The sequence below is a fragment of the Chrysemys picta genome, chromosome 2 (assembly GCF_011386835.1).
Source record: "Chrysemys picta bellii isolate R12L10 chromosome 2, ASM1138683v2, whole genome shotgun sequence".
NCBI lineage: Eukaryota > Metazoa > Chordata > Testudines > Emydidae > Chrysemys > Chrysemys picta.
In genome coordinates, this window is record NC_088792.1 from 256,537,695 (window position 1) to 256,563,670 (window position 25,976).

A 25,976-nucleotide genomic window follows, 5' to 3' on the forward strand; every position below is an offset into this window, starting at 1 on the left:
AGCATTCCCTTGTTATGGACACTTAATAGATTAGGTGCTTGGAGGCTTCCAGCACCCACCCCAGGCTGCGGGGCATGCCGCAGGCCCACAGGTTTAAGGCTTGCGCCATGTGCCACAAGCCTATGCCGGTTAGTGACCCTCATGACTCCTGTCTACGTTGCCTGGGGGAAGCACACCAAACGGAGCAGTGTAAGATTTGCAAGGCGTTCAAGCCAAGAACAAAGAAAGTGAGACTTTCGTTTGAAACAGTTATTGATGGAGGCTGCTGAGTGCCCCGGAGTCATCAAGAGACCCGGTGCCGGCCAAGCACCGCAAGCCATCGGCCTCGGAGCGCCAAAGTAGGCCCTGGCACTGCTTATCCTCCCCGGTGCGGCCCAAGGCGAAACTGAAGGGAGGGCACGGACGTTCCCCGCAAAGGAGACCAGTGCCATCTGAGGCCCTGGACACCGGGAAGAGCGTGATGGACGCTGTACCAGTGTTGTCACCGGCGCCACAAGTCCCACCAAGTCCAGCTCTAAGTGAACTCAGGGCTCGAGGGAGTAATAGATCAGCCCTCCACACCTGACACCTTTGAGGCGGCGAAGGACCTCATTGGGTTATCGGCGGTGAGCCCCCTCCCGGCCAGGGAGAAGCCCCTGGCACCCGTGCCCAGGGTGCTGTAGAGGGGAAAGCCGGCAATGGTGCGCCGTTCGGGGACACTGTCCCATCATCGCTCCCGGCGTTGGTCCCGGTCGAGTTCCGAGTCCGTGGAATCCCAATTACCCCTGACTCAGAGGGAAGTCCCAGTACCGGAGGCGAGTCAATGTGCGGAATTCGTGGAAGGGGCATGCCGCTCTCTGGCGCCCCCCAGAGGCTGGCACCAGGAGGAGACAAGCCGGTTGTTGCCAAAGGCTCCCAGAAGACACCGGTCCCGGTCCCGGTCTCGGGAGCACCAGAACTGATCCTGGTCCCGGTCCCGAGAGCAGCGGTCCCAGTCCTGGTCCCGGTCCCGATTGGCGAGAAACCGCTCGCCAACCTCCCGCCGGCACAGATCAACGGCACCGCCGTGGCCTTTGCGTTCAGCATCGCCGGAGTCCGGCGCCGACTCAGGCCTGTACAGTTACCCGCACCAGGCACTGGACAATACGGAACACCAGGCTGGTTGGCACCCCAAATGGGGGTCGCCAGGACACTGGCCCTTCTGGACCCCTTGGGCCTACCACCAGTGGCAAGGGGCTCCCTCCAGGGCCAGCTACTCGGTGCAGCGGTCCCAGTCCCCGCACCAGCGTGCATCCGTGCTGGAAGCTATGGTGTCCAGACCACCTACATCTTCGTCGGGCGAGAGACCAGAGAGACTGGCACCCAGTCCGGTGTCGCCCCAAGGTCATCTGCCCCGGCCCGAGCCGGAAACACCTTGGGGGAGGGGAACCAGGGAGACCAGCAGGAGGAAACTGAGCAGCTGCTGACCTCCTCGTCTTCCCCAGATGAAGTGGTGGTGGGCATAGTGGTATCAGGGCCCCTGCCAATAAACCACAGAGCCCACCAAGAGCTGCTGTGTAAGGTTGCCCATAACTTGGGGTTGCAGGCCAAGGAGATGGTTGAGCAGGAGGACCCCAGGGTGGACATTCTGAGCCCAGAAGGTCCGTCCAGAATAGCGCTCCCGCTCATTAAGACCATCCAGTCGAACTATACGACTATATGGCAGACCCCTGCCTCCAGCGCGCCAACAGCCAAAGGTGTAGAGCGCAAGTACTTCACCCCATCAAAGGGATATGAGTTCTTGTTCTGCCATCCAAACCCATGTTCCCTGGTAGTCTCAGTGGTGAATGAGAGAGAGCGCCATGGGCAGCAGGCCCCGGCCCCTAAGGCCAAGGAAGCAAAATGCCTGGACCTGTTCGGCAGGAAGGTGTATTCGTCAGGGGGCCTCCAGTTGAGGATTGCTAACCAACAGGCCATCCTCAACAGGCATAACTTCAACTTCTGGGCGGCAGTGGGGAAGTTTAAGGACAACCTCCCGCAGAGTTTCCAACAGGAGTTCATGGCCCTGGTGAATGAAGGCAAAGCCATAGTGAAGACCTCTTTCCAGGCGTGCTTGGATTCGGTTGACGCCGCGGCCAGGACAATCGCGTCTGGCGTGGTTATGTGGCGATTGGGGTGGCTTCAGGAGTCAGGCCTGCTGCCTGAGGTCCAGAATTCGCTTCAGGACCTCCCCTTTGAAGGGTCCGGACTCTTTTCGGACCAGACAGACGCAAAGCTGCATAGCCTCAAAGACTCGAGGGCTACACTCAAGTCGCTGGGTATGCACACCCCGGCGACTCAGAGGAAGCCCTTCAAGCCACAGCCTCCCCGTCAGCGCTACTACCAGCCTCGTCCCAGGCGAGGTGGAGATAACAGAAAGTGGCGCAATAACAACAACTCTAATAGGCCGGACCAGAGCCAAGGCCAACACAAATCACAGCCGGGCCCTAAGCCAGGCTTTTGAAGGGGCGCTCGAGGACAGCGTACCAGTTCAGTCACCGGATCCGTCCCCTTGTTTCCTGAATCGCCTGTCCCGTTTCTCCAGTGCGTAGTCCAGCATTACGTCGGACCGTTGGGTGTTGCACACAGTGCGAAGCGGGTACATGCTGCAGTTTTCCTCCCTCCCTACCCCCCATCCCTCTTCCCCATCCCTCTTCAGGGACCGTTCTCACAAGCACCTCCTAGAAAAAGAGATTCACTCGCTCCTAGAGGCAGGGGCGGTAGAGATAGTACCGCAAGACCTAAGGGGGAAGGTTCTACTCCTGTTACTTCCTCATTCCCAAGGCCAAAGGGGGCCTTTGTCTCATTCTAGACCTGCGCGGGCTCAACAAGTTCCTGGTCAAGGCCGAGTTCCGCATGGTCTCTCTGGGCACCATCATCCCTTCCCTGGATCTGGGGGACTGGTATGCTGCCCTCGACATGAAGGACGCATACTTTCATATCGCCATCCACCCAGCACATCGCCGGTTCCTGCGTTTCACCGTGAGCCAAGACCATTACCAGTTCACGGTTCTCCCGTTTGGCCTAACCACGGCCCCACGGGTGTTCACAAAATGCATGGCACTAGTGGCTGCCTTCTTACGGAGGCAGAGGATTCGGGTTTACCCGAACCTCGACGACTGGCTCCTGGTGGGTCAGTCCTAAGAGGAAGTTCGGACCCATGTGCATGTGGCCCTAAGACTATGCTGCAAGCTGGGGCTCCTGGTCAACGTCCCCAAGTCCACTCTGATTCCAACGCAGAGAGTGGAATTCATAGGGGCAGTCCTAGACTTGGTGCGGGCAAGGGCGAGCCTGCCAGAATCCCGATTCTGGGCCATCCAGCAAGTAGTGAACTCCCTGTGCCAGTTTCCCACTACAACGGCCAGATGCTGCCTGCGGCTGCTGGGCCACATGGCAGCATGCACGCATGTAATCAAGCATGCCAGACTGAGACTCAGGACAGCCCCGGGGGATGTGCTGGACTCCTTGTTGTAGTGCTGGTCCCAGTCATGGTTTGCGAAGGCATACCCTTTGCCGCAGAACAGCCGGACATGACGCTTGTGACGGACGCGTCAGACCTTGGATGGGGTGCTCACCTGGGGGACCTCAGGACTCAGGGCTTGTGGTCAGGAGTAGAGCGGTCGCTCCATATCAATGTAAAGAAGCTCAGGATGGTTTGTTTAGCCTGTCAGATCTTTAACGCCACTCTGACTGGCCATAGTGTGGCAGTTCTGACAGACAACGCTACCGCCATGTTTTATATAAACAAGCAGGGCGGAGCCCGTTCCTCGCCGCTCTGCCATGAGGCTCTCCTCCTCTGGGACTTTTGCATAACCCATGCCATTCACCTCTAGGCGTCGTATCTCCCGGAGGAGCGGAATGAACTGGTGGACTACCTCAGCAGGTCGGAGCGCATGCACGAATGGACGCTGAGAGCGGATGTCATGCGTTTGCTCTTCCGCAAGTGGGGATTTCCCTGGGTAGACCTGTTCGTCACCAAGGGCAACGCCCAGTGCCCGCAGTTCTGCTCGTTCCAGGGTCGCAGCCCGGGCTCAGTGGCCGATGCGTTCGTGATCCCGTGGGGAGGGGACTTGAAATACACCTTTCCCCTGATCCCGCTGGTGCACAAGGTCCTGTTCAAAGTGCGCAGGGACATGGCGACAGTCATCCTCATCGTCCCAGCCTGGCCCTGCCAGCACTGGTTCACTACACTCCTGGAGCTGTCGGTGGAAGCCCCGGTAACCCTGCTCCTACACCGGGACCTCATCACACAGGACAGAGGGCGGCTTCTCCACCCCGACCTGCAATCGCTGCATCTGATGGCATGGAAGTTCTGTGGCTAAACGCTTTGGAGAGCCAGTGCTCCCTACCTGTGCAGCAAGTTCTACTTGGTAGTAGGAAGCCCTCTACCAGGGAGACTTACTTGGCCAAGTGGAAGAAGTTCTTGTGCTGGTGTGGGCCCCAACAGGTGCAGCCATGCCAGGCCCCAGTGCCGGCTATTCTAGAGTACCTACTGCACCTCAAGGAGCAAGGACTGGCCCCGTCCTCCATCAGAGTGCACCTGGTGGCCATCTCCGCCTTCCATCCTGGGTTTTCAGGGGGCTCGATGTTCTCCCACCCAATGGTGGGGCTGTTCCTTAAAGGTCTAGAGAGGGTGTTCCCGTACTCACGTCCCCCAGTCCCTCCATGGAATCTCAACGTAGTCCTCTCTAAGCTCATGGGGCCCCCGTTTGAGCCCCTCGCTACCTGCTCCCTCCTCCACCTTTCCTGGAAGGTGGCATTCCTGGTGCCTATCACCTCGGCCAGAAGGGTATCTGAGCTGAGGGCACTCACCTCAGAGCCACCATACACAGTGTTTCATAGAGACAAGGTGCAGCTCTGTCCGCACCCCCAGTTCCTCCCTGAAGTGGTCTCACAATTCCATCTGGGTCAGGACATTTGTCTGCCGGTGTTTTTTCCCAAACCCCATGTGGACCCGAGTCACTGCAGCCTGCACACCCTGGATGTCCGTCAAGCGTTGGCATTCTATTTGGAGTGCACCAAGCCCTTTCGTAAATCCACGCAGCTGTTCGCGGCCGTAGCTGAGAGGATGAGAGGCCTCCTGGTGTTGGCGCAGCGAATCTCGTCTTGGATTGCAGATTGCATTAGAGCGTGTTATGACCTTGCAGGTGTTCCGGCCCCGGCGGTCACGGCCCACTAGACCAGGGCGCAAGCAGCTTCTGCAGCTTTCCTGACACAGGTCCTGATCCAGGAGATCTGCAAGGCAGCCATCTGGTCATCGGTGCATACCTTCACGACCCATTATGCGGTCAACCAGCAGGCCCGGGAAGAGGCGGCAGTTGGCAAGGCGGTCCTCCGATCAGTTGTTCCATGACTCCTACCCTCCTCCAAAGGTAAGCTTGTGATTCACCTAATGTGGAATGAACATGAACAAACACTCAAAGAAGAAAAAACGGTTACCTACCTTCTCGTAACTGTTGTTCTTTGAGATGTGTTGATCACATCCATTCCACCACCCGCCCTCCTACCCCTCTGTCGGAGTCGCCGGCAAGAAGGAACTGGAGGGGGTCGGGCCAGCATGGGTATATATGCACGGTGCAGTGGCGCCACTAAGGGGGGGCCCCCGGCCGGTCTGATGGGAGCCGCTAAGGGAAAAGTTTCCGACGCTCGTGCATGCGGTGCACACACACCTAATGTAGAATGGACGTGAACAACACATCTTGAAGAACAACAGTTACGAGAAGGTAGGTAACCGTTTTTTTTTTCATTAGGATGAAAAGTGTTTTATACAGCCTGTGAGCAGCAAACAAAAAACAAATGCTGTGACTAGAGAATGAAAATCAAGGTTAAAAATTTGTATGTGAAATCTTTTTTGATGGGAGGGGGAATGAGTTCTGGTAAATAGCACTTTTGGGGGTGAGGACTGGAAAAAATGAAATGTTGGACTGGATTCTCCCTGAAGCTTTCCAATGATATGATTTACTTCTGTTGTTCTCCCACAGTTATATCCCCTATCAATCTTGCAATTGAGATTAATAAGAGTTCTGCCTTCTGTGTCCTTTATGCTTGTAAACTGCTGTAGACAAAAAAATCAGGTCCTTTACAGTGTCTCCCGTTGAGGACCCAAAAACTGAGCATCCAGAATAGCTACCTATTTAAAAAAACTAGGCTAAAAGTTTGGATATTTCTTTTGTCTACCCTCTATTTTTGCACCTCAGAATCAACGCTGCAGTCCATTTGAGGGCATAAATAATAGTATTTAGACATCAGCTTACTTGATTATAGTCCTAACTCATTTGTGGTCACAATATATGTGGAGCAGCTTTTGCCATCTGTTACACCAGTGTCTATCCAGTGTAACTATTGAAGTCAGTGGAGTTACTCTGTATTTACACTGGTGTTACTGATGACACACTCTGGTCTAAATGCTATTACTTGCACTTGCAATAAATTATAAAATTATACTCATGATTAACTGCACATGCAGAAATAGAAGCAAATTTGACAATCAGTCCTGAAAAGCCTTTGGTTTGCTTCTAGCATTACATGACCATGTAACTATTTAATTAGTAGGCACTTTTACAGTTTGAATTAATCATATGTTATTTTGAGATTTTATTTTATCTTTCTAAGTTTCAGTTTAAAACTTTGATTTTTTTTTCTTTTAGGAAACCTTAGGACGGAAGTCTAAAAGGTTTAAAACCAGAGCAGCTAAACCTTCTGCTCTTTGCTTAATTGTAACTTGGTTGATTATATAGTATTCTGTGACAGGCAGAAAATTTCCATAAGTTGACGGTGCAGGCCTTACCTATCAAACATGAATGACCTAGAGGGCTAATGCCTGAATGCTAATTCTGACAGCTTTTAAAGTCAGAGGTTTACTGTTGATTAGGACTTTTCAGTTTTAGGGACTAATGAACACTGTTGGCCTGATTGTGAAACTGAGCTGAGTCAGGGGTGACAAACCTCCGATGTCTGAAGCTGGGGCTGTGGTCCTTCTTGACTATTGAGCAAGACTTGCATATGCATACTTGGCTATGTCTATTCTGTAATAAAATTATGCCATGATGATGTGTATGGTTCAAGGGTTTGCCATTTTGAGTGCTGATGCACTTTTGTTACCTTGGCCCTCTGTCGTATAACTATCAACTCTGTATGTCACCTTTGGCCTTCCATGAGCTATGGACATTACATTTCTTCTCAAGAGAGCCCAAATACATTTAATTTCCACAACAGCTTTGAAATCTGTGTCCACTCTTGATAACGATGATCCAATTCCTTATTTACATTCATTAATTGTAATTTACTTCTGCTTACAACGTCTGAGTGGGTCAAAAGGAGTGTTAGTGTACATGAGAAATCAGGCCAGAAACTTTGCCAGACAGTGCCTTGAATTGTGTAGGCAAAATACAACATTTGGAAAATCTTTATTTTCCATAGAAATTGAGAAAAGAAGATCTGAAGGGTGAAGAGAAAATAAGTGAACCACAATATTCAACTCTTTCTCCCTCAGAGTATGGTCTTCAATACATAAAATATACCTTTGATGGGCTGATAAACGCCTCAGGCTTATTTCAGCTTCTCAAACCAATCTATGTATACTAAAGAGTTGGATTTCCAAATTATTGATACTCTTTTTGCTGAAGAAATAATAATAAAAAAGTTATAGTTTCTGCTTGAATAGACCCAAATGAACACAATTTAGGACAATATGTTGATCTCTGGATCCACTGAACAATCAGCCAAAAACTTGAGAGCATGTCATTGGTGAATGTCTCTCCTGATGGCAAACTTCATTCCTTGATATCTTCTGCATGAAGAAGATTGTTCTTTGAAGTGCCTATGAAAAATACCTCATGCACTGCTTTTTCATATATATAGCATCACATACCCAGTTCTTCTGTATTATATTGTCTCATGGAATCAGTAGGAGCCTTTTTATGCTTACTCTGGTGAAAGCACAGAAGCGCTGTGAGGATCTAGGGCCTGATCCAGTGCCCCCTGAAGTCAGTGGAAAGATTCCTGTTGACATTGGTGGATTTTTCCAGTCCCTGGAAAAATCATGGAGCAGGTCCTCAAGGAATCAATTATGAAACATTTAGAGGAGAAGAAAGTGATCAGGTACAGTCAGCATGGATTCACAAAGGGGAAGTCGTGCCTGACTAACCTAATTGCCTTCTATGATGAGATAACTGGCTCTGTGGATGAGGGGAAAGCAGTGGATGTGTTATTCCTTGACTTTAGCAAAGCTTTTGATACGGTCTCCCACAGTATTCGTGCCGCCAAGTTAAAGAAGTATGGGCTGGATGAAAGGACTGTAAGGTGGATAGAAAGCTGGCTAGATCGTCGGGCTCAACGGGTAGTGATCAATGGCTCCATGTCTAGTTGGCAGCCGGTTTCAAGCGGAGTGCCCCAAGGGTCGGTCCTGGGGCCGGTTTTGTTTAATATCTTTATTAATGATCTGGAGGATGGTGTGGACTGCACTCTCAGCAAGTTTGCAGATGACACTAAACTAGGAGGCGTGGTAGATACACTAGAGGGTAGGGATCGGATACAGAGGGACTTAGACAAATTAGAGGATTGGGCCAAAAAAAAATCTGATGAGGTTCAACAAGGACAAGTGCAGAGTCCTGCACTTAGGACGGAAGAATCCCATGCACTGCTACAGACTAGGGACCGAATGGCTAGGTAGCAGTTCTGCAGAAAAGGACCTAGGGGTCACAGTGGACGAGAAGCTGGATATGAGTCAACAGTGTGCTCTTGTTGCCAAGAAGGCTAACGGCATTTTGGGCTGTATAAGTAGGGGCATTGCCAGCAGATCGTTCCCCTTTATTCGACATTGGTGAGGCCTCATCTGGAATACTGTGTCCAGTTTTGGGCCCCACACTACAAGGAGGATGTGGAGAAATTGGAAAGAGTCCAACGGAGGGCAACAAAAATGATTAGGGGGCTGGAGCACATGACTTATGAGGAGAGGCTGAGGGAACTGGGATTGTTTAGTCTCCAGAAGAGAAGAATGAGGGGGGATTTGATAGCAGCCTTCAACTACCTGAAGGGGGGTTCCAAAGAGGATGGAGCTCGGCTGTTCTCAGTGGTGGCAGATGACAGAACAAGGAGCAATGGTCTCAAGTTGCAGTGGGGGAGGTCCCGGTTGGATATTAGGAAAAACTATTTCACTAGGAGGGTGGTGAAACACTGGAATGCGTTACCTAGGGAGGTGGTGGAGTCTCCTTCCTTGGAGGTTTTTAAGTCCCGGCTTGACAAAGCCCTGGCTGGGATGATTTAGTTCGGAATTGGTCCTGCTTTGAGCAGGGGGTTGGACTAGATGACCTCTTGAGGTCCCTTCCAACCCTGATATTCTATGATTCTATGATTCTATGACGTTGGATCGTATCCTAATAATTTTAAACATGTTTATGGGATAAGTCTAGGGTTTATATTTTCCCCATGCCAGAAATTACATTTCAGACACATTTATGATATGCCTGTCATTCCTCAGAGCTGGATATATGAGCATGCAGCTGAGCAATGTTAAGGCTCTTGGCTTAATTCATTGTAGCTTTAAGTGAACTCCATTGCTATTTTTTTATAGCCCATAGCCAGAGGTGTAAAGTAAATAATACTTTTTTGCACTTTTATAGCACCTGTCATCCAATAATATCAAAGTGCTTTACAAACACTAATTAATCAAGACTCACAACAGACATGTGATGTTTGTAAGCAGGAGCATTTCATGTACAGTGTGTTGGGTAATAACATTAGAGCACTGCATGTTTTAAAATTGAACTAGCTCTTTATTATTAAGAGAACTATTTACAGAGGTGTTGCAGCTAGCATTACAGCCATGGGCACACCCACTGTCTATCTGGTGCCTCCTTCACATTTTTCTTCTGCAAACTGTGCTCTTCCCTCCAACTCCCATGAAGATTGCCACATCTTTCCTTTTGATAAGTTTTGTTGTTGTGTCTTTCGTGCAAGTGTTTGCTCATGCCAGATGTTACTAATATATAGCTCACCTATGGGATCTGCCTTTACTGCTAGCCCATTGCAGCCCGTTAGGCCTTATATATCTCTTAAAGTATGCTGATCTTCAAACCAGCCTCCCACTTTTTGTTGTGTTTTTGCTATTGGTGGGGGACTTGCTTCCTTCATTCTGTTGCATGGTGTCCCCCTGCTAGTTCTCCTAACTCTCCTGTGTCAAGCCAGCTAAAGGTTGAGGCTCTATCTAAATTCCCGTGGTCCTGGCCTTGGCCCTGTCAATCCAGATGTGCTCTCTACTGCTACTCTGCAGTTGTCTTTTTGGTTTCATCTCCACCACTGTCCTGAGTCTGTAGCTGCCTCATATGATCTGTGTCTTACTGCACCTTGGACTGTTGCCTTTTGCCATTGCTTTTTGTGGCTCTTTGATAGGTGAACCCAGACCTGCTCACCTGTGAATAATGGCCTCAGGTCCTTGGATCTTTTGAGTAGCAGTCTGTCTGCCTAGCTTGGTGTTCTCCTAACTGCTTCTGTGTCCCGTCCATCATTCCTCCGTTGGAGTGTGGTAGACTACCCCTCCTGGGAAGCAGAGTCTTGGTTTCTCTGACCCATCAGTCTCTGAAATGGGCTACTGTTTAGTCCCTGGGAGGGACCTGTCTTGTCTTTGCCATCCATCTCTAGGCTCTCTTTATTACTCACTCTGCTTTCCCATTGCTTTGTGGGTACCCAGAGGAAGATGTCTTGTGTCCAAAATCCCATCTGGTGCTGAAGCATTTTAATTCTGCTGCAGTGTTCTGTGGCCCCTTGTCTGAACATAGCATGTCAGTTATACCATACCTTTCAAAATGCACCTTCAGTTTCCTGATCACAGTTCTTGCCTAGTGTTCTCTGGATATACCACCTCCCAGAAATGTAACCAGGTAGTTCTCGTCATTAAAAGTGAACAGGTGTTTTCCAACCTCTTCTCAGGGTGATGTTGGGATTTCATGTGGCTGTACAGTTTCCCTCTGTTGTCGATCACTATACTTTTTGCACATCTCACTCTGTTCCATGAATGCTCTCAATTGAGCATTCATGCCTGGACAGCAGATATACACTCTTCCTCATCTCAGGCATGCCTCTGTCCACAGATGAGAAGCGTATATCCGTCTCTTGACATCAGCTCTTAAATTTGCTGGGATTACTGCTCAACCCCTGTAAACAATATCCCGTCCTGCACACACAGCTCTTCCCTCATCTGGCAGTAGCGGGTAGTTTCCTGTGGCACTTGTTCCTTGTAATCTGGCCAACCTTGAAGTATGAATAACTCTATTGCCTGTAGTAACCCCATCTTGGTTACTGCTTCACAGGATTGCTTGGAGCCTCCCATCAGAGAAGCAAAGATATGCATGCTGATAGGTATCTCCTGTTCCTCAGAGTCATATGCATTGTACTCTGGAAGGTATGGCCAGCTCAATGATTCTTCCACCAGTAATGGGCAGTAGTGAATTTACTTCTCGTCCTTACTTCTTCTTGCATTGTTCAGGTAAGGCCTACATACCTCATCCTCAACTCACAGTGCTCCATAACATATATTGTAGTTGCTTGGGTGCACTCAGCAGCGGCTTCTTCAGAATGCTTCCTAATAGCTTTAGATTAGACTACATGTCTGCCTTGTGCCCAGGGTGGATTTGATTTAAATCAAATTGATTTAAATCATGATTTAAATCACTAGTCAGGAAGACTCGATTTAATCATTGATTTCTACATAAAAGTGCATTCTTGTTGGTTGTTATAACCTTAATACATATTCTTCACAACTCAGAGATAGATGTAGGTTTATAGAAGGTACACACTATACATTTTTAAAGTGATTTATTTTGAAAACTTTTCAGATTAATTTTACAGCTATATCAGAAAATGAATGATTGTTTGGTTATTTCATTCACGTAAGGTAATTGAAGCAGATATTTATGAAGTCATTGGGAGGTGAACTATCTCCAATTCAACAGGTTAATCATTAATATTTGGAGGATTTTCTTGCCAGGCTGTATTCAGAGGAGAACACCACCAGACATTTAAATTGTTTTATTTAACTAAAACAACAATGTTATGTATTCTGGATTTTTTTCTTCAACAGCAAACATATAATATTTTAACAGAACAAGCATATGAATTTTTGAATTTAGTTAAACATTCAAGTTTTTTAAAATCAGGTTTGTTTTTTAACTAAAATAGTTAAAATGAAATATTTAAAAAACAAACAAACAAAAATTAGATCGACTGTCAGCCAGGTCAACATGAGAAACTTAAAATATTGGCTTCTGCAGGTAACTCAGTTGTCTTCACCTTCATTTTCCTGCTTGTTCATAATCTGGAAAAGAAAAACAAGATTTCTTGCTTTTTCAGGTCCTAAACGATTTCTCAATTTGGAATGAATTAGTCCAAAGGAAGTAAATATTCTTTCTACACCGGCAGAAGAAGCTACTGCTGTTAAAAGTCAGATTATCACTTCAACAGTCTCTGAATCCAAGTGCTTAAGTGACTTCCACCAGTTCACTAGTGTGACTTTCTTTAAAACATCATCAGCAAATATATATTTCTTGAATGGTTCTTATTCCCAAACTGGGTCTCTTTTACAGCCTGCTGCCATTATAGGTTTTCCCTTCTAGTGAGAGAATGGTATGGTAGATCTCAAATCAATGAAGGCTACACTCAGAAAGACCTAAAGACTTCTGGAATATGCCGCTCAAAGAATTTCACGTTTGTTTCTACTGCCAGTGCCTCCCTTCTCACATTTATCTCCAAACTTCTTCTCCTTGTCCAGATCTATTCCGCCCCCAACAGTCTTCTGTTCATTAAATATTTTGAAACGTGGCACTTTTAGAGAGAGGTAAGGGATTGACTCCGTGTACACAACTTTGCAGAGGGACAATAGGATTGAAGTCTGTTATTTCTCACCTATATATTTTATTTATGTATTTATTTAAAAACATTTTTGCTGTTAACAAGCATGCTATGTCTGGAGACACAAATACACAGTTTGAGAACTGCAAAACTAATAATCTCTGATGGTATCTAGACTGAGCACTGAGTCTCATTGGGTAGATAGAAAGATTAACCTAAATAATCTATACAGAAGCCCCGGGAACTCCATAAAATTAGGTCCCTAATCCATGAACTATTGGAACTCAATTACAAAACTTTTCTTAAACATTACATGACTATATTGTCTCATACTATAGAATTAGAATTTATAATCCCTATTCCATGTTGAGATATCTTTGAGCTATAATGTATCTTAATTAAAACTATCTTTAAATAGGTTTTTTCCTCAAAAAGAATTTTATCAAAAAATTCCGATGTAAATAAAAAAAATCCGATTTAAATAATTTTTTTTTAAAAAATATAATTGATTTTTATCCACCCTGCTTGTGCCCAAAGGTGAGCTGATGGAGTTGTTCCATTCCAAAGACCACAGTCAATGGGTTCTTTCCTATCTGAGCATATCCCCTTTCTATGTCTATCAGGGCTCTTCTAGCAAATGCTATGAGCTGCTGGCTTCACATGAGTGTTCTGAGGTGTCACACGGTAGATGTAGCTACCCCGCAGTGTTGTAGTACTTTAGAACTGGTGTCTTGCTTATGATTTCCATACTCCTTGTAGCATCCTATGCTCTTCCCTCCAAGTTCAATGTAGGTTGCTACAAGGAGTATTCTCATTTTACGTTTAAGTAAATTGTGGCATAGAGAGATTCATTCAGGAAATCATTGGCTGATCTAGACTGAAACTAGGAGTCCTGACTCCCAAACCCATACTATAGGACACACTAAAAGTAACCAAGAGTAAATAATTTTACAAGAGTTGCCACTGAAGTCATTGAATACTTGTCCCCTGCCATGTGACTGGTTATAACCTTTGATAATCCCAATTCATTTTATGTGACTGGGGACAGAAAATAAAGATCAGTCTACTAATCTGTTATCATCAACTTTGTGTGTCATACCTTTATTACAGACTGAATCAACTGTATATTGTAAGATCTAGAATTAAATAGAAATTCTAACTGAATAAAAAAGTTAAATATTGTCATGTGATGAAGTATGTATAAATGGTTGAACCATCAAAACTGCAAAGTAACATGTGATCACAACAACTAGGAAGAAAAGTGATTTGAAAAGTGAAATCCTAGTCGCACTGGTTAACACTCTAATAGCATGTTAAATTGCTAAAAGAGAGATCTGTACTTTGAAATGGAGCTTTGAAGGATACAGGCTTGGCTCAAAGCACAGATTCAAATTTAGATGAATTTCTGCTTTGTGTATCTTGAGTTTCAGTCTTGAATTGCAAACTGCAAAACTTTGGGTGAAGATGTGACAAACTGAATATTAGTGATTTAGGTAATAACCAACACATGTCCATGGGCAGTGTGATTTGTTAAATATATTTTTCCTACCCCTTTCCCCAAAATCAATTAATTAAAACACAGCCCAAAATTTTGCTAGCGACTGAGTAGGCTTTCGTGGTCATTAAACTGACATTTCTAGCTGGTATTTCATGTTGTGACCAATCAAATTGGATAAGGTCACTTGTAGCACAATAAAGTATGACCAACAAAAGAAGAGATTTTTCTGGTCGCTGGACACGTGCAATAGAAATATGGGAATATATTCATTTATGTTTAGACTTGAGAACCGTTATTGACGACAAACATTTATAGTGTGTGTATGCATATTTTTGTATGTATATATAATAGTGTGTGAGTGTGTAATATACTGATGGAAAGCTATGCTGAAGCAACAATTTGTGCATTTAGTCAGAAGAGCGTTTAGAAATTATCACAAAATATAATCTCTTGTGGGAGTGAGTTCCAGCATCTAGTTCCAGATCCTGAGGAGGTTCTCTCTCCTGTGCTCATGTGCCTTTTATCTATCAGTTGATAATTTCATTGCTCTTGTGGATCATAGAATTCATGGCAAGTCAGGGTCTTTTAGGTAATAAAATCCAGTTCCATGGAGGGCTTTGAATATTAGAACAGAGCCCTACAACTGGACTTTGCATTATTAGGCGGCAGCACAGAGGATGGAGCTTTTTGTGGGAATGTGTTCAAGATAACTTGTGTTTCTAAGCAGGCAGTCTGCTACATTTTGTGCAAGCTGGAGCTTAATAGTGTGCATGGCTTGGTGCCTATATATAATGAATTATTGGAATGAAGCCTGGAGGCCATGGATGCATGATCACCATAATCAAGTCTATGTTTAATAGGATGGGTCTTAATCTTCTGGCCATCTGTAGATAGTGGGGAATGTTTTTTGCAACTGTAGCTGAAATGTTTGGTCAACAATATCAGATGCTACAGAGAGCTTCAACAGAATGAGTTTGGATGTATTATACTTGTGCATGAAGAAATGGAAATAATCCAACAGAGCAATGAATACTGGCTAGTTCTGATTGGAAGCCTGACTGGATGAAATCTAGGATTTCTGGAGGCTAACGAATGACACTATAGACTGCTTTGTTTGTAACTACTCTATTTGGTGAGAAAAGGGAATTTAGACATGGTGTGGTAGTTAGCAGAGTCCTCAACTTCAAGCAATGGTTTCTTAAGGAGGCTGGTAGAGGACATGATAACAGTTTTCATAAACTGTCAGAAACCAGTTTATATAAAAAGTTGTTACAAGGGGGAGGGAGAAAAATTGTTCTCCTTAACCTCTGAGGCTAGGACAAGAAGCAATGGGCTTAAATTGCAGCAAGTGCGGTTTAGGTTTGACATTAGGAAAAACTTCCTGTAAGGGTGATTAAGCACTTGAATAAATTGCGTAGGGAGTTTGTGGAATCTCCATCACTGGAGATTTTTAAGAGCAGGTTAGACAAACACCTGTCAGAGATGGTCTAGATAATACTTATTCCTGACTTGAGTGCAAGGGACTGGACTTGATGATCTTTCAAGGTACCTTCCAGTTCTATGATTCAGCACTTGTTGGACTATTGTATATTTTTGGGTGGGCAGTAAATTCCTCTCCTCAAAGAAGATGTTTACATTCTTTGTTAGAAGATTTTTGAGGTGCTCCCAACTCGCTTTTACCATCAAGGAATGGCCCTGACTACTGTCATTTTCTCTCTGACTACTGATTGTGGGAATGGGCCTGATTCTTGGAAGAAATACATTATGTTTCTGGTCCTGTTCTCTGCTTCCTGTCTCTGGTTGGCAGTGAAGCAATCCTGGGGATGGGCAATGTTCTCTGTGAAATAAGAGATTATTTCCTTGCAACAGGGGACCCTATGTTCCAGTGTGCAGTAAAGTCAGCCTGGTTTTCAAAGTGACTTATAGTCTGGAAAAGTTCTGTGAGCTTTGACATTGCTATCTTGGACAGAGCAGAGGTAGTCTCTTTGTGTGACTTCTTGGCCGGAAACTAATATTCCTAAGTTATGTTTTAGTAAACACTCAGTAGCTTTAGGTGTCCAAACCGAGGCCACCTAAAAAGGCCTCACATTCTCAAGGTAAGTGCCCAGCACTTCCTGAGAATAAGACCCCTTTAAGGTGTCTCAAGCTGAATGCCCCAATCACTATTCACTTATGAAAACCCAGTATTGCCAACTCCTAGCGATTTTGGAGTGTTTTTACCTGTCTCATGAAAACATGATGAAAGGCACCAACTCGTTAATTTAATCATATTCAAAATGGCCACTATCTCTTATGACTGTCCATGTGGCTGAAGCCAGCAAGATGGCTGCCATTTCCCTACTGTGGAAATGAGGCTGACCTTAATAAATTTGACTGCCATGTCTTACTGTTTTCTGTGAGACTGCCCACAAGTAAAATGGCTGTTACTGTATGGTTCAGGGAGCTAGGCAGTACATAGGGACTGTGAGGAGCAGCAGAAACACTGTGATAAGTGGATGGGGAAACTGAGGGGGACCAGGGCACTGGGGGGATAAGGAGGCAGATGGAATGGGGTGCAGAAAAATGGGGGGGGGAAGAAGGGAGGGGAGGGGAATTGAGGGGAGTCTGGAGCAGGAGGAGGCAGAGCAGGAGTGGGGCTGAGGGAATGCTGCCCAATTTCTGCCAGAGAAACTGGTGGGGAGAGCAGGGAAGTGTTGCTTCTTGCAAAAAGCTAAACCGATTCCATATTGTTTTTATTGTGACAGTGATTGGTGATCCCTATATTCGAGGATGATCTCTACCACGGATTTACATATGGGTACTGAGATGACTCAGGAGTCTGATCCTGGAACCGCAAATCTGCCCGCAATAGGTACAGACATTTTGTGGCAGGCCAGCAGCCTGCTGGGAGAAATTTCTTTCTTTTTCCTTCCTCCTCTCTATCTTTTCAGCTTCGAGGGGAAGGTGCTTCTCCTTGAAGTGGGCCACTGCCTGATGGAGGATATGGTGCCGTTGGGGTCTTTCGGTGGCTTGCTCTTCCCAGTTTGTGATGGCCACATCAGTTTTCTTAAGATACACTTTCAGTGTGTCTTTGTAGAGTTTCCTCTGAACACCACGGGATCTCTGACCATGGGTGAGCTGAGAGTAGAGGACTTGTTTTGGGAGGCGAGAGTCTGGCATCCACACACAGTGCCAGCCCAGCGAAGTTGGTGCATGAGGATCATTGCTTCAATGCTGGTGACATGGACTTCAGCGAGGATGCTGGCTTTAGTGCTGCAATCTTGCCACTTGACATGAAGGATCTTCTGGAGGCATTGTTGGTGATACCTCTCCAAACTCTTGAGGTGCTGTCGATAGGTCACCCAGGTTTTACATCCATAGAGGAGTGTAGGAACAACAATTGTCTTATAGACCTGGATCTTTGGGTCCTGCCCTAGGTCACGGTCTGTGAAAACGCGTTGGAGTAATTTCCCAAAGGAAGCACTTGCGCATTGGATCCTGTGCTGAATCTCACTGTTGAGTTTTGCATTTTTGAGAAAGTTGGCTACCGAGGTAGCAAAAGTGCTCAACTGTCTCCAAAGTCTGACCCTCGATCATGATTTGTGGTGTGTCATGTGCAAGGTCTGAAGCAGATTGATAGAGCACTTTAGTCTTCTCAATATTGAGTGAGAGTCCTAGGCTTTGATAAGCTTGAGCAAGAAAATTCATTATGGACTGAAAGTCATTCTCAGTCTGCTTGAGGATGACACAATTATCAGCATACTGAAGATCAATAATGGACGCCCTGAAGACTTTAGACTTCGAGCGGAGACGTCGAAGATTAAAGAGCCGCCCATCCATTCTATATTGAATGTCAACTCCACTGGGGAGGTGATCTTTAATGAGGACCAAAATGACTGCTAAATAGATGGATAACAGTGTTGGGGCAATAATGCATCCTTGCTTGACCCCAGTTTTGATGATGAAAGGTTCTGTCTCAAGGCCATTACAGAGAACCGTGGCAGTCATCTGGTCATAGAGAAGCCTTAGGACCTTAATACATTTTGGAGGGCAGCCAAATCTGGTCAGCACGTTCCACAGGGCTTTGCAATTGACAGAGTCAAAGACCTTTGTGAAATCAATGAAAGCCATGTACAGGTCCTGATTTTGCTCCCAAGACTATTCCTGGATTTGGTGGGCAACAAAGATCATGTCAGTTGTCCCGCAGGATGGTCTAAAGCCACACTGAGATTCCAGCTGTATTTCCTCAGCAAGGGGAAGTAATCGTTTTAAGAGGATACGGGCAAGAATTTTCCCTGCTGTAGATAGCAAGGCAATGCCTTGATAGTTTCCACACTCTGACTTACCTCCTTTCTTAAAGATTGTAGCAATTTTAGCATTTCTCAAGTCTTCTGGAATCTTCTCACTATACCAGATATGAAGAAAAAGTTTGTGGAGCTTCCCTACCAGTTCTTCACCTGCAAACTTGTAGACTTCAGCTGGTATGCCATCTGGCCCTACTGCCTTGTTGTTTTTAGTTTGCATAATGGCTCGTGTTACTTCTTCGAGGGTGGGGTCAACAAGAGATTCTCTTTCATGTTGATGAGGTATAGATTCGATAATGGCATCAGAGACAGTTGACTCGTGGCTCAGGAGTAACTCAAAATGCTCCTTCCATCTGGCTTTGATGGCTTTGTTGTCCTTAAAATACATTGACCCGTCTTGGGCTCAGAGTGCTGTGGGTCTATGGGAACATGATCCATAAATGGTCCTTATTGCCTGAAAGAAACTCCTCATGTCATGTTTATCAGCATAAAGCTCAATCTCCTTGGCCTTTTCACATCACCACTTACTTTTGATGTCACAGATTTTCCTTTGGGCTTCAACCGTGAGTTGCTTGTATGACTCTCCTGCTGGTGTGATATGTTGTTTTGCCACTTGCAATGATCTTTTCTTTTCTGGTCAAGCAGGCCCTGAATCTCAGCATCGTTCTCATCAAACTAATCTTGGTGATGGCAGGTGACATAGCCAGCACATGCCGAGAGAATTGCAGTCTTTAATCCCTTCCAGAAATTTTCATTATCATCATCAGCTGTAGGCATAGTGGCAAACTTGTCTTGGAGACACTGCTGAAGTTTCTCTCGAGTCACTATAATCTTCAAGGGACTTGATGTTGAATTTCTTTCGTACTGATTTTGCCTGCTTGTGATGCCTTGAGGCAATCTGGAAATTCATGATTGATGTAACAAGGCGATGGTCTGTCCAACCCTAATGGATAACAAAGATAATGTACATCCGGAAAGAAGAACTGCTATCATTGCCAGGGAACTTGCAAGATATAACATCTACATCGGTGCCCTGAGTGAAACAAGGTGCCCAGATAAAGGTCAACTGAGAGAACAAGGTGGAGGCTACACTTTTTCTGGAAAGGAAAATCTGCAGAGGACAGGCGCATTCATGGTGTCGGTTTTGCAATTAGGAATAAGTTTGTCAGTCAATGAACGTCTTATGACTCTTCATCTTGAGCTCAGCAACAACCAGTCAGCTGCTGTCATTAGTGTGTATGTGGATATTGAGGATATCAAGGAACAATTCTATACAGATCTTGACAGAGTCTTGACCAACATTCCCAAGGAGGACAAGATCATTCTCCTCTGAGATTTTAACACTAGAGTCGAGTGGGAGTAAGATCTCTGGAATGGCACTATCAGAAAAGAAGGAATAGAAAAGGCTAACTCCAGCAGCATCCTCCTCCTGAGCAAATGCATAGAACATGGCCTAATCATCACAAAACCACCCTATTTAGACAAAGTGATAAGTAAAAGACCTCCTGGAGACACCCTCGCTCTAGGCATTGGCACCTTCTTGATTATGTTATTGTTAGAGCTCGAGATTGGAAAGATGTCTGCATCATGAGGGCCATGCATGGAACCAATGACTATTGTGACAATATTGCTTATATAATTGATATAAGTTTAAAGTTCTTTAATATGTATACCTATAACTCATCAACCCTAAAAAGTAATGTAAGTTCTGTGTGCAAGTGTAAATCATAATGCTTTAATTAAGTCAATAGTTATCAAACTATTTACCATCTAGCCCTCCTTTTATCAAAGAAAATAAACTAAGGAGGGAAAAAAGTTAAGACAGGAATAGGAAATGGATGATGGTTCCCCTGTCTTAGGGGTGAAGAGAGGGTAAGTGGAGTCTCCATCTGAGCAGCAAGGGAGAGGCATTTTTGTGTGCATTGGAAGTTGACTTTTCCATCTGAAATAATCACACATGCGCACATTGGCAGAGGAGTAGAGGGGAATTAGAAAACACCAAACATAATTTGATGTTTTTTAAATCTCATGATTTTGGGGGCTAGTCTAATTTTTTGGTAGTCTGACTCATGATTTTTGATCTCTTAAGTTTGGCAGTATTAAAAACTTTGACCTGAATTCATGCAGTGGGCACATCACCAGTCATCGAAAGACAGGCACTTTCAGGGATGGATTGCGGGAGCCAGTCAGCAAACAGCAGGATTGGGAAATTTTGGCAAAACTGCTATTGAGCAAATTTAGGAAAACTCCTATTATATGAAAAGTGCCATGCAATTATTTGAAATTTCATCTAAAACACTGTGGTAAACTACATGGAACTCAGTTTAGCTGTGTGAACAGGATGAAGGCTGAGTCAATCCTGTAAGGATTTTAACCTGTGGTTCCAGAGAGTCTAGGTATTTCAAATCTGTTGCTTAGAACACTAAGCCATTAAGCTTCCTGTCTGAAGCTTGCAATTCTATGACTGAGGGAATCATGAGGCTTTCACCACCCAACTCCCTTTAGCATTAACTTGGCACCTCTTTCATGTTTTACTGAACGTGCCCTTTTTCACCCTGGAGGCACTAAATTGAATTAAAGGGGTCAGCGCTATGTGTTGTACTCTGTATATTTTATTTCATAGAATCATAGAATCAGAGGGTTGAAAGGGACCTCAGGAAGTCATCTAGTCCAACCCCCTGCTCAAAGCAGGACCTAATCCCCAACTAAATCATCCCAGCCAGGGCTTTGTCAAGCCTGACTATAAAAACCTCTAATGAAGGAGATTCCACCACCTCCCGAGGTAACTCATTCCAGTGCTTCAGCAACCTCCTAGTGAAAACGTTTTTCATAATATCCAACCTAAATCTCCCCCACAGAAACTTGAGACCATTACTCCTTGTTCTATCATCTGGTATCACTGAGAACAGTCTAGATCCATCCTCTTTGGAACCCCCTTTCAGGTAGTTGAAAGCAGCTATCAAATCCGCACTCATTCTTCTCTTCTGCAGACTAAACAATCCCAGTTCCCTCAGCCTCTCCTCATAAGTCATGTGCTCCAGCCCCCTAATCATTTTTGTTGCCCTCCGCTGGACTCTTTCCAATTTTTCCACATCCTTCTTGTAGTGTGGGGCCCAAAAGTGGATACAGTACTCTAGATGAGGCCTCACCAATGTCGAATAGAGGGGAATGATCACGTCCCTTGATCCGCTGGCAATGCACCTACTTACACAGCCCAAAATGCTGTTAGCCTTCTTGGCAACAAGGGCACACTGATGACTCATATCCAGCTTCTCGTCCACTGTAACCCCTAGGTCCTTTTCTGTATTTCCAAAGCTTTAAAAATGGTTCACAATTTGTCAGGGAGGATTTAAGAGTCTCAGAAATGTGTGATTCTTCTATATCAATTCTTATGATCAATTTTGGTCCTCTGTATAATGTGTGTGTGTCTGTGTGTGTATGTGCGTAGAATTTAATTACATTTTATTGTGTGAAGGGGAAAACACTAACAGTTACAATGAAAAGTCAGTACACTATAAAGCCATGTAATATTATGACATGATGAACATTTTATACTTGTTCACTGCTTTATTATAAGAAAATTCAGCTAAAGAGCCAGTGCAAAGAAGAAAGAAACAAGGGAAATGAGTGAGAGATCATCTTGTGACAGAGAAGAAACACCACACATCACCAGAAAATTGTCGTCATGCAGTAGTAATAGCAGCCTATCACGGTCTCAAGCAGTTTCAGTATACCCGTCAGTGGAGCTCACCATTCCATAGATAATGTCACTAGAATAATAAAAACAAAGAGCAAATGTCATCAAATATATAGACAGCTTCCTTTTTTAAGTGCTACCCTGTCACTTAATCCATTGTTCTTCTTCAAGTGATTGGCTATATAGAGTCCACTCTTGGTACACATCTTCCCCATGTGATTGAGACTGGATTTTTTTTGGACGGAAATGTCCATTGATGCCACTCCTGTGTTGAATTAGCACTCAATATCCTTGCTGTCAGCGTGTTTCAAGGTGTTTGATCCTCCAACGAATCGCTCTGGATGTCTTGGTATCTTGCAGGTACAGCAGGCAGGGTTCAGGAAAGGACGAGCTTCTGTGATCAAGTCCTGGCCTTGACCACCTTTATTGAAAACAGTTTTCAACAAATCTGATGATGGGAGTCGTCTTCTTGGATTTGACCACCACCTATGACACAGGTTGGCACAGAGGCCCTTTGTTTAAACTCTCTCGAGTTGCCCCGTATTGGGCGGTTGAAGTAGTAGAGCTTTGTCTCCAAAACAGGCGGTTTAGAGTACTCATGGGTAACTGCTGTAACTCTTGGAAGTGTCAGATCAATGGCCTTCTTCAAGATTCAGTTCTTTCATGAATACTGTTCAGTGTGTACATCAACACCCTGCCAACTACACTCTCGCACAAGTTTATCTATGCCGATGACATCTGCTGCAGATATCAAGCTCAGTCCTTCTCAGAAATTAACAAGGTCTTGAATGATGATATGAAACTCATGGCAGACTATCACAGTCAATGGCACCTGCAGCTGAGTTTTTCCAAGATGGTTTCTAGTGTATTTCATCTGCATAGTGCAAGCCATGAGTTAACAGTTTTTTCCTCAATGGCCAACGCTTGCAGCATGATCCAAACCCGATTTACCTGGGTGTGACATTGGATAGGTCATTAATGTACTGCATCTACTTGAGGAAAATGGCAGCCAAAGTCAGCACTGGGAACAACTTGCTCAGAAAATTGGCCGGTTCAACCTGGGGTGCAAGTACCTGGATGCTTAGAACATCAGCCCTTGCCCTCAGCTATTCAACAGCAGAGTACTGTGCTCCTGTCTGGTGTCACTCATCTCACACAAAGCTGGTTGATGTAGAGCTTAACAAAGCTATGCATATTTTTATTGTGAATTTATGGGCAACTCCATTGCCATGGCTACTGATACATAGTAACATAGCACCACCCCATATTTGCTGTGAGATGGCCTCTGTCATGCTGCCGGCCAAGATCCATGAGAATAGCGATCTGCCTTTGTACGCAGACCTTTTCAACCACCTGCCAGGTCTCCTGTCTTCTAGACGCCCTTTATGGTCAATTATGCCACCACAGGACATGATGGTGGAATCTGCTTACCGCAATGAGTGGTCAGCTCTGACAGTCGTTAATCACTCTCTCGTCAATGACCCAACCATCTGTCCACCAAGTTTTGATCTACCAAGACACCCGTGGTGATCACTGAACTGGTTTTGAACAGGACAGGGCAGCTGTGCAAACAGTCTCTTTAAATGGTTTTTTTCTAATGACTTGTGATGCAGCTGTGGTCAGCTTCAGATTATGTCACATAACCTTGATGAGTGGCCACTGACTTATTTTGATAGTGGGTTACTGGCGCTCCTCCTGGCTGATGATGATGCCTTCAAGTGGCTCGGAACATATGCTGTTATATACTCCCATGCCCTTGATTTTTCACCAGAGTGGAAAACATGTTCAGTGCCCCACCCTTGGAGAAGCCAAGCAAAAAACCCCAATCAAGCAACTAAACAAAAAAACCTGAGGGTGTGGGAGGGGGCAGCGAGCAGAGCAGCTATGTGGTGCTCCCTTGTAAATGTGCCCCTGGGGTAAATTTGCACCCTGGCTTTATGAGGAACAGGTCCACATTAGATGCCATTTTGGCCCTCTATTTGTTGTTGGAGACATACCACAAGTTCAAGAAGCCCCTGTGCATGGCGTATGTTGATCTTAAGGCTGCGTTTGATTCAGTTGACTGAGTCATGCTAGGAAAGGCCTTAAACGGCATAGGTGTCCCAACCATTCTGTTGGACTTGATTAGCAAGCTGCATAATGGAACCACTGCCCGTGTATGTTTTGGGAATCAGATGTTGGCACCTTTTAAATCAGTATCTGGTGTCAGTTAGGGCAATGTCGTAGCACCTGCACTCTTTTGGCAGGCAGTGGATTTTATAATGCAGCATTCCATCAGATCCATAATCATTAAGATCTATGACCTCTCGCTCTTAGGCCTTCTATGCAGATTACGTTGTTCTAGTACACACCCCCAACAGGTTTTGCAAAGCACTCCAACAAATGAAGGAGGAATTGGCTAAGGTTGGCCTCCATGTTTAATCGTCAAAGACAAAGTTGTAAAATCTAGGATCAGGTCTGCCCAGGACCCCAATCTCTGAATAACAAAACTGTCAAAGAAGTTTCCCACTTTCGCTATTTGGCTTCTATACTCCCTGGTCCTTCCAACTCTCACATGGTGGTTCTCCATCGGTTTGGCATCACAGCATCTGCCATGGGTCGTTTAAAACAAATATGGAATCAACATAATCTTGGCATGACAACCAAGTTCAGGATCTATTTGAGCTGTATCCTCTCTGTACTGCTGTACGGTTGTGAAACAGGGACACTATGCTGCTCAGACTGGGCAAAACTGGAGGCTTTCTACACAAAATGCCAATGTTTGTATATTGGGCATAAAGTGGAATGACTTCATGTGTAATGTAGATGTTTACAGTTGCTCTTGTCTACAGACTACAGGGGCCATTGTCTGCAGACGGCATCTTAGCTTTTTAGACACGTTGCGAGAATGCCACAGAAGAATGCTGTTCTTCAGGTGGCTTGTAACATCCAGGATAAAATTTCACGAACCAAGAGGTGGAGGCAGCCCAGAGGCAGACACACTATTATATGGGTGCATCAAGTCTGTTTCAGTGTTTGACTCTTGGCCCTTCAAGCGCTTGTGACCACAGAGGAATGGACCAAATGGTGAACGATCGCCATGACTGATCATTTAGCTAAGCGTTGAAGAAGTAGTAGTAACTATCCTGCTCTCTTGCCTCTAGAACCAGCCATGTGTGGGCCAAACCTTTCTTCATACCATCTGTGACAGCAAGATGGAGCCCTTGCAGTGTCCTTTTTTATGACTTTGTTGTTAGTGTGAGTGATATATTAGTATAGTTCTTAGGTGGTATTGTTGTTAAGTAGTTAGTTATTTTTTAGCTTGCAAGTTTACTTTAAAAAAAAGGAGGAAGAAAATTGTTACTATTTTAAACTTATTTTTTGTAGATAGATGGGCTTGGAGGCATCCCTGTCTCAGCCAGCACTGGGACTTGTGTTATTATGGCAGACAGTAACTCTCTGGGGTTTAAGACATGCCCCTTCTGTGATGCTTCTAAGCCACTTAATGATGGTTAGTGTAAGTGCCTTTTTCGTTTAGGTGACCATTGTTTCATCTGCCACTCTTTCCAAGTGGTATCAGAATGCTAGAGATGCCTGCCTAAAGTTATTTCTTCTGGAGCTCCCCATGAAAGCCTCCTCGGACACGCAGAGGGTCGTAGCTAAGACTCAGTCTTCTGTG

General features: G+C 45.3%; 1 protein-coding gene across 13 annotated transcripts in view; it reads left to right on the plus strand.

Moving 5' to 3' along the window:
- The window catches only part of ZFPM2 (zinc finger protein, FOG family member 2), a 440,553-nt gene that overhangs the window by 45,405 nt on the left and 369,172 nt on the right, over positions 1-25,976 (plus strand). For 3 of the 13 annotated variants that reach the window (XM_065586008.1, XM_065586003.1, XM_065586005.1), the window contains exon 2: positions 22,679-22,815. The exons of the other annotated variants lie outside the window; for them this stretch is intronic. In XM_065586008.1, the coding sequence (XP_065442080.1) occupies positions 22,770-22,815 (46 nt within the window). In that variant the 5' untranslated portion in view covers positions 22,679-22,769. The remainder of the gene's footprint in view (positions 1-22,678; positions 22,816-25,976) is intronic. 13 annotated transcript variants of the gene reach the window in all.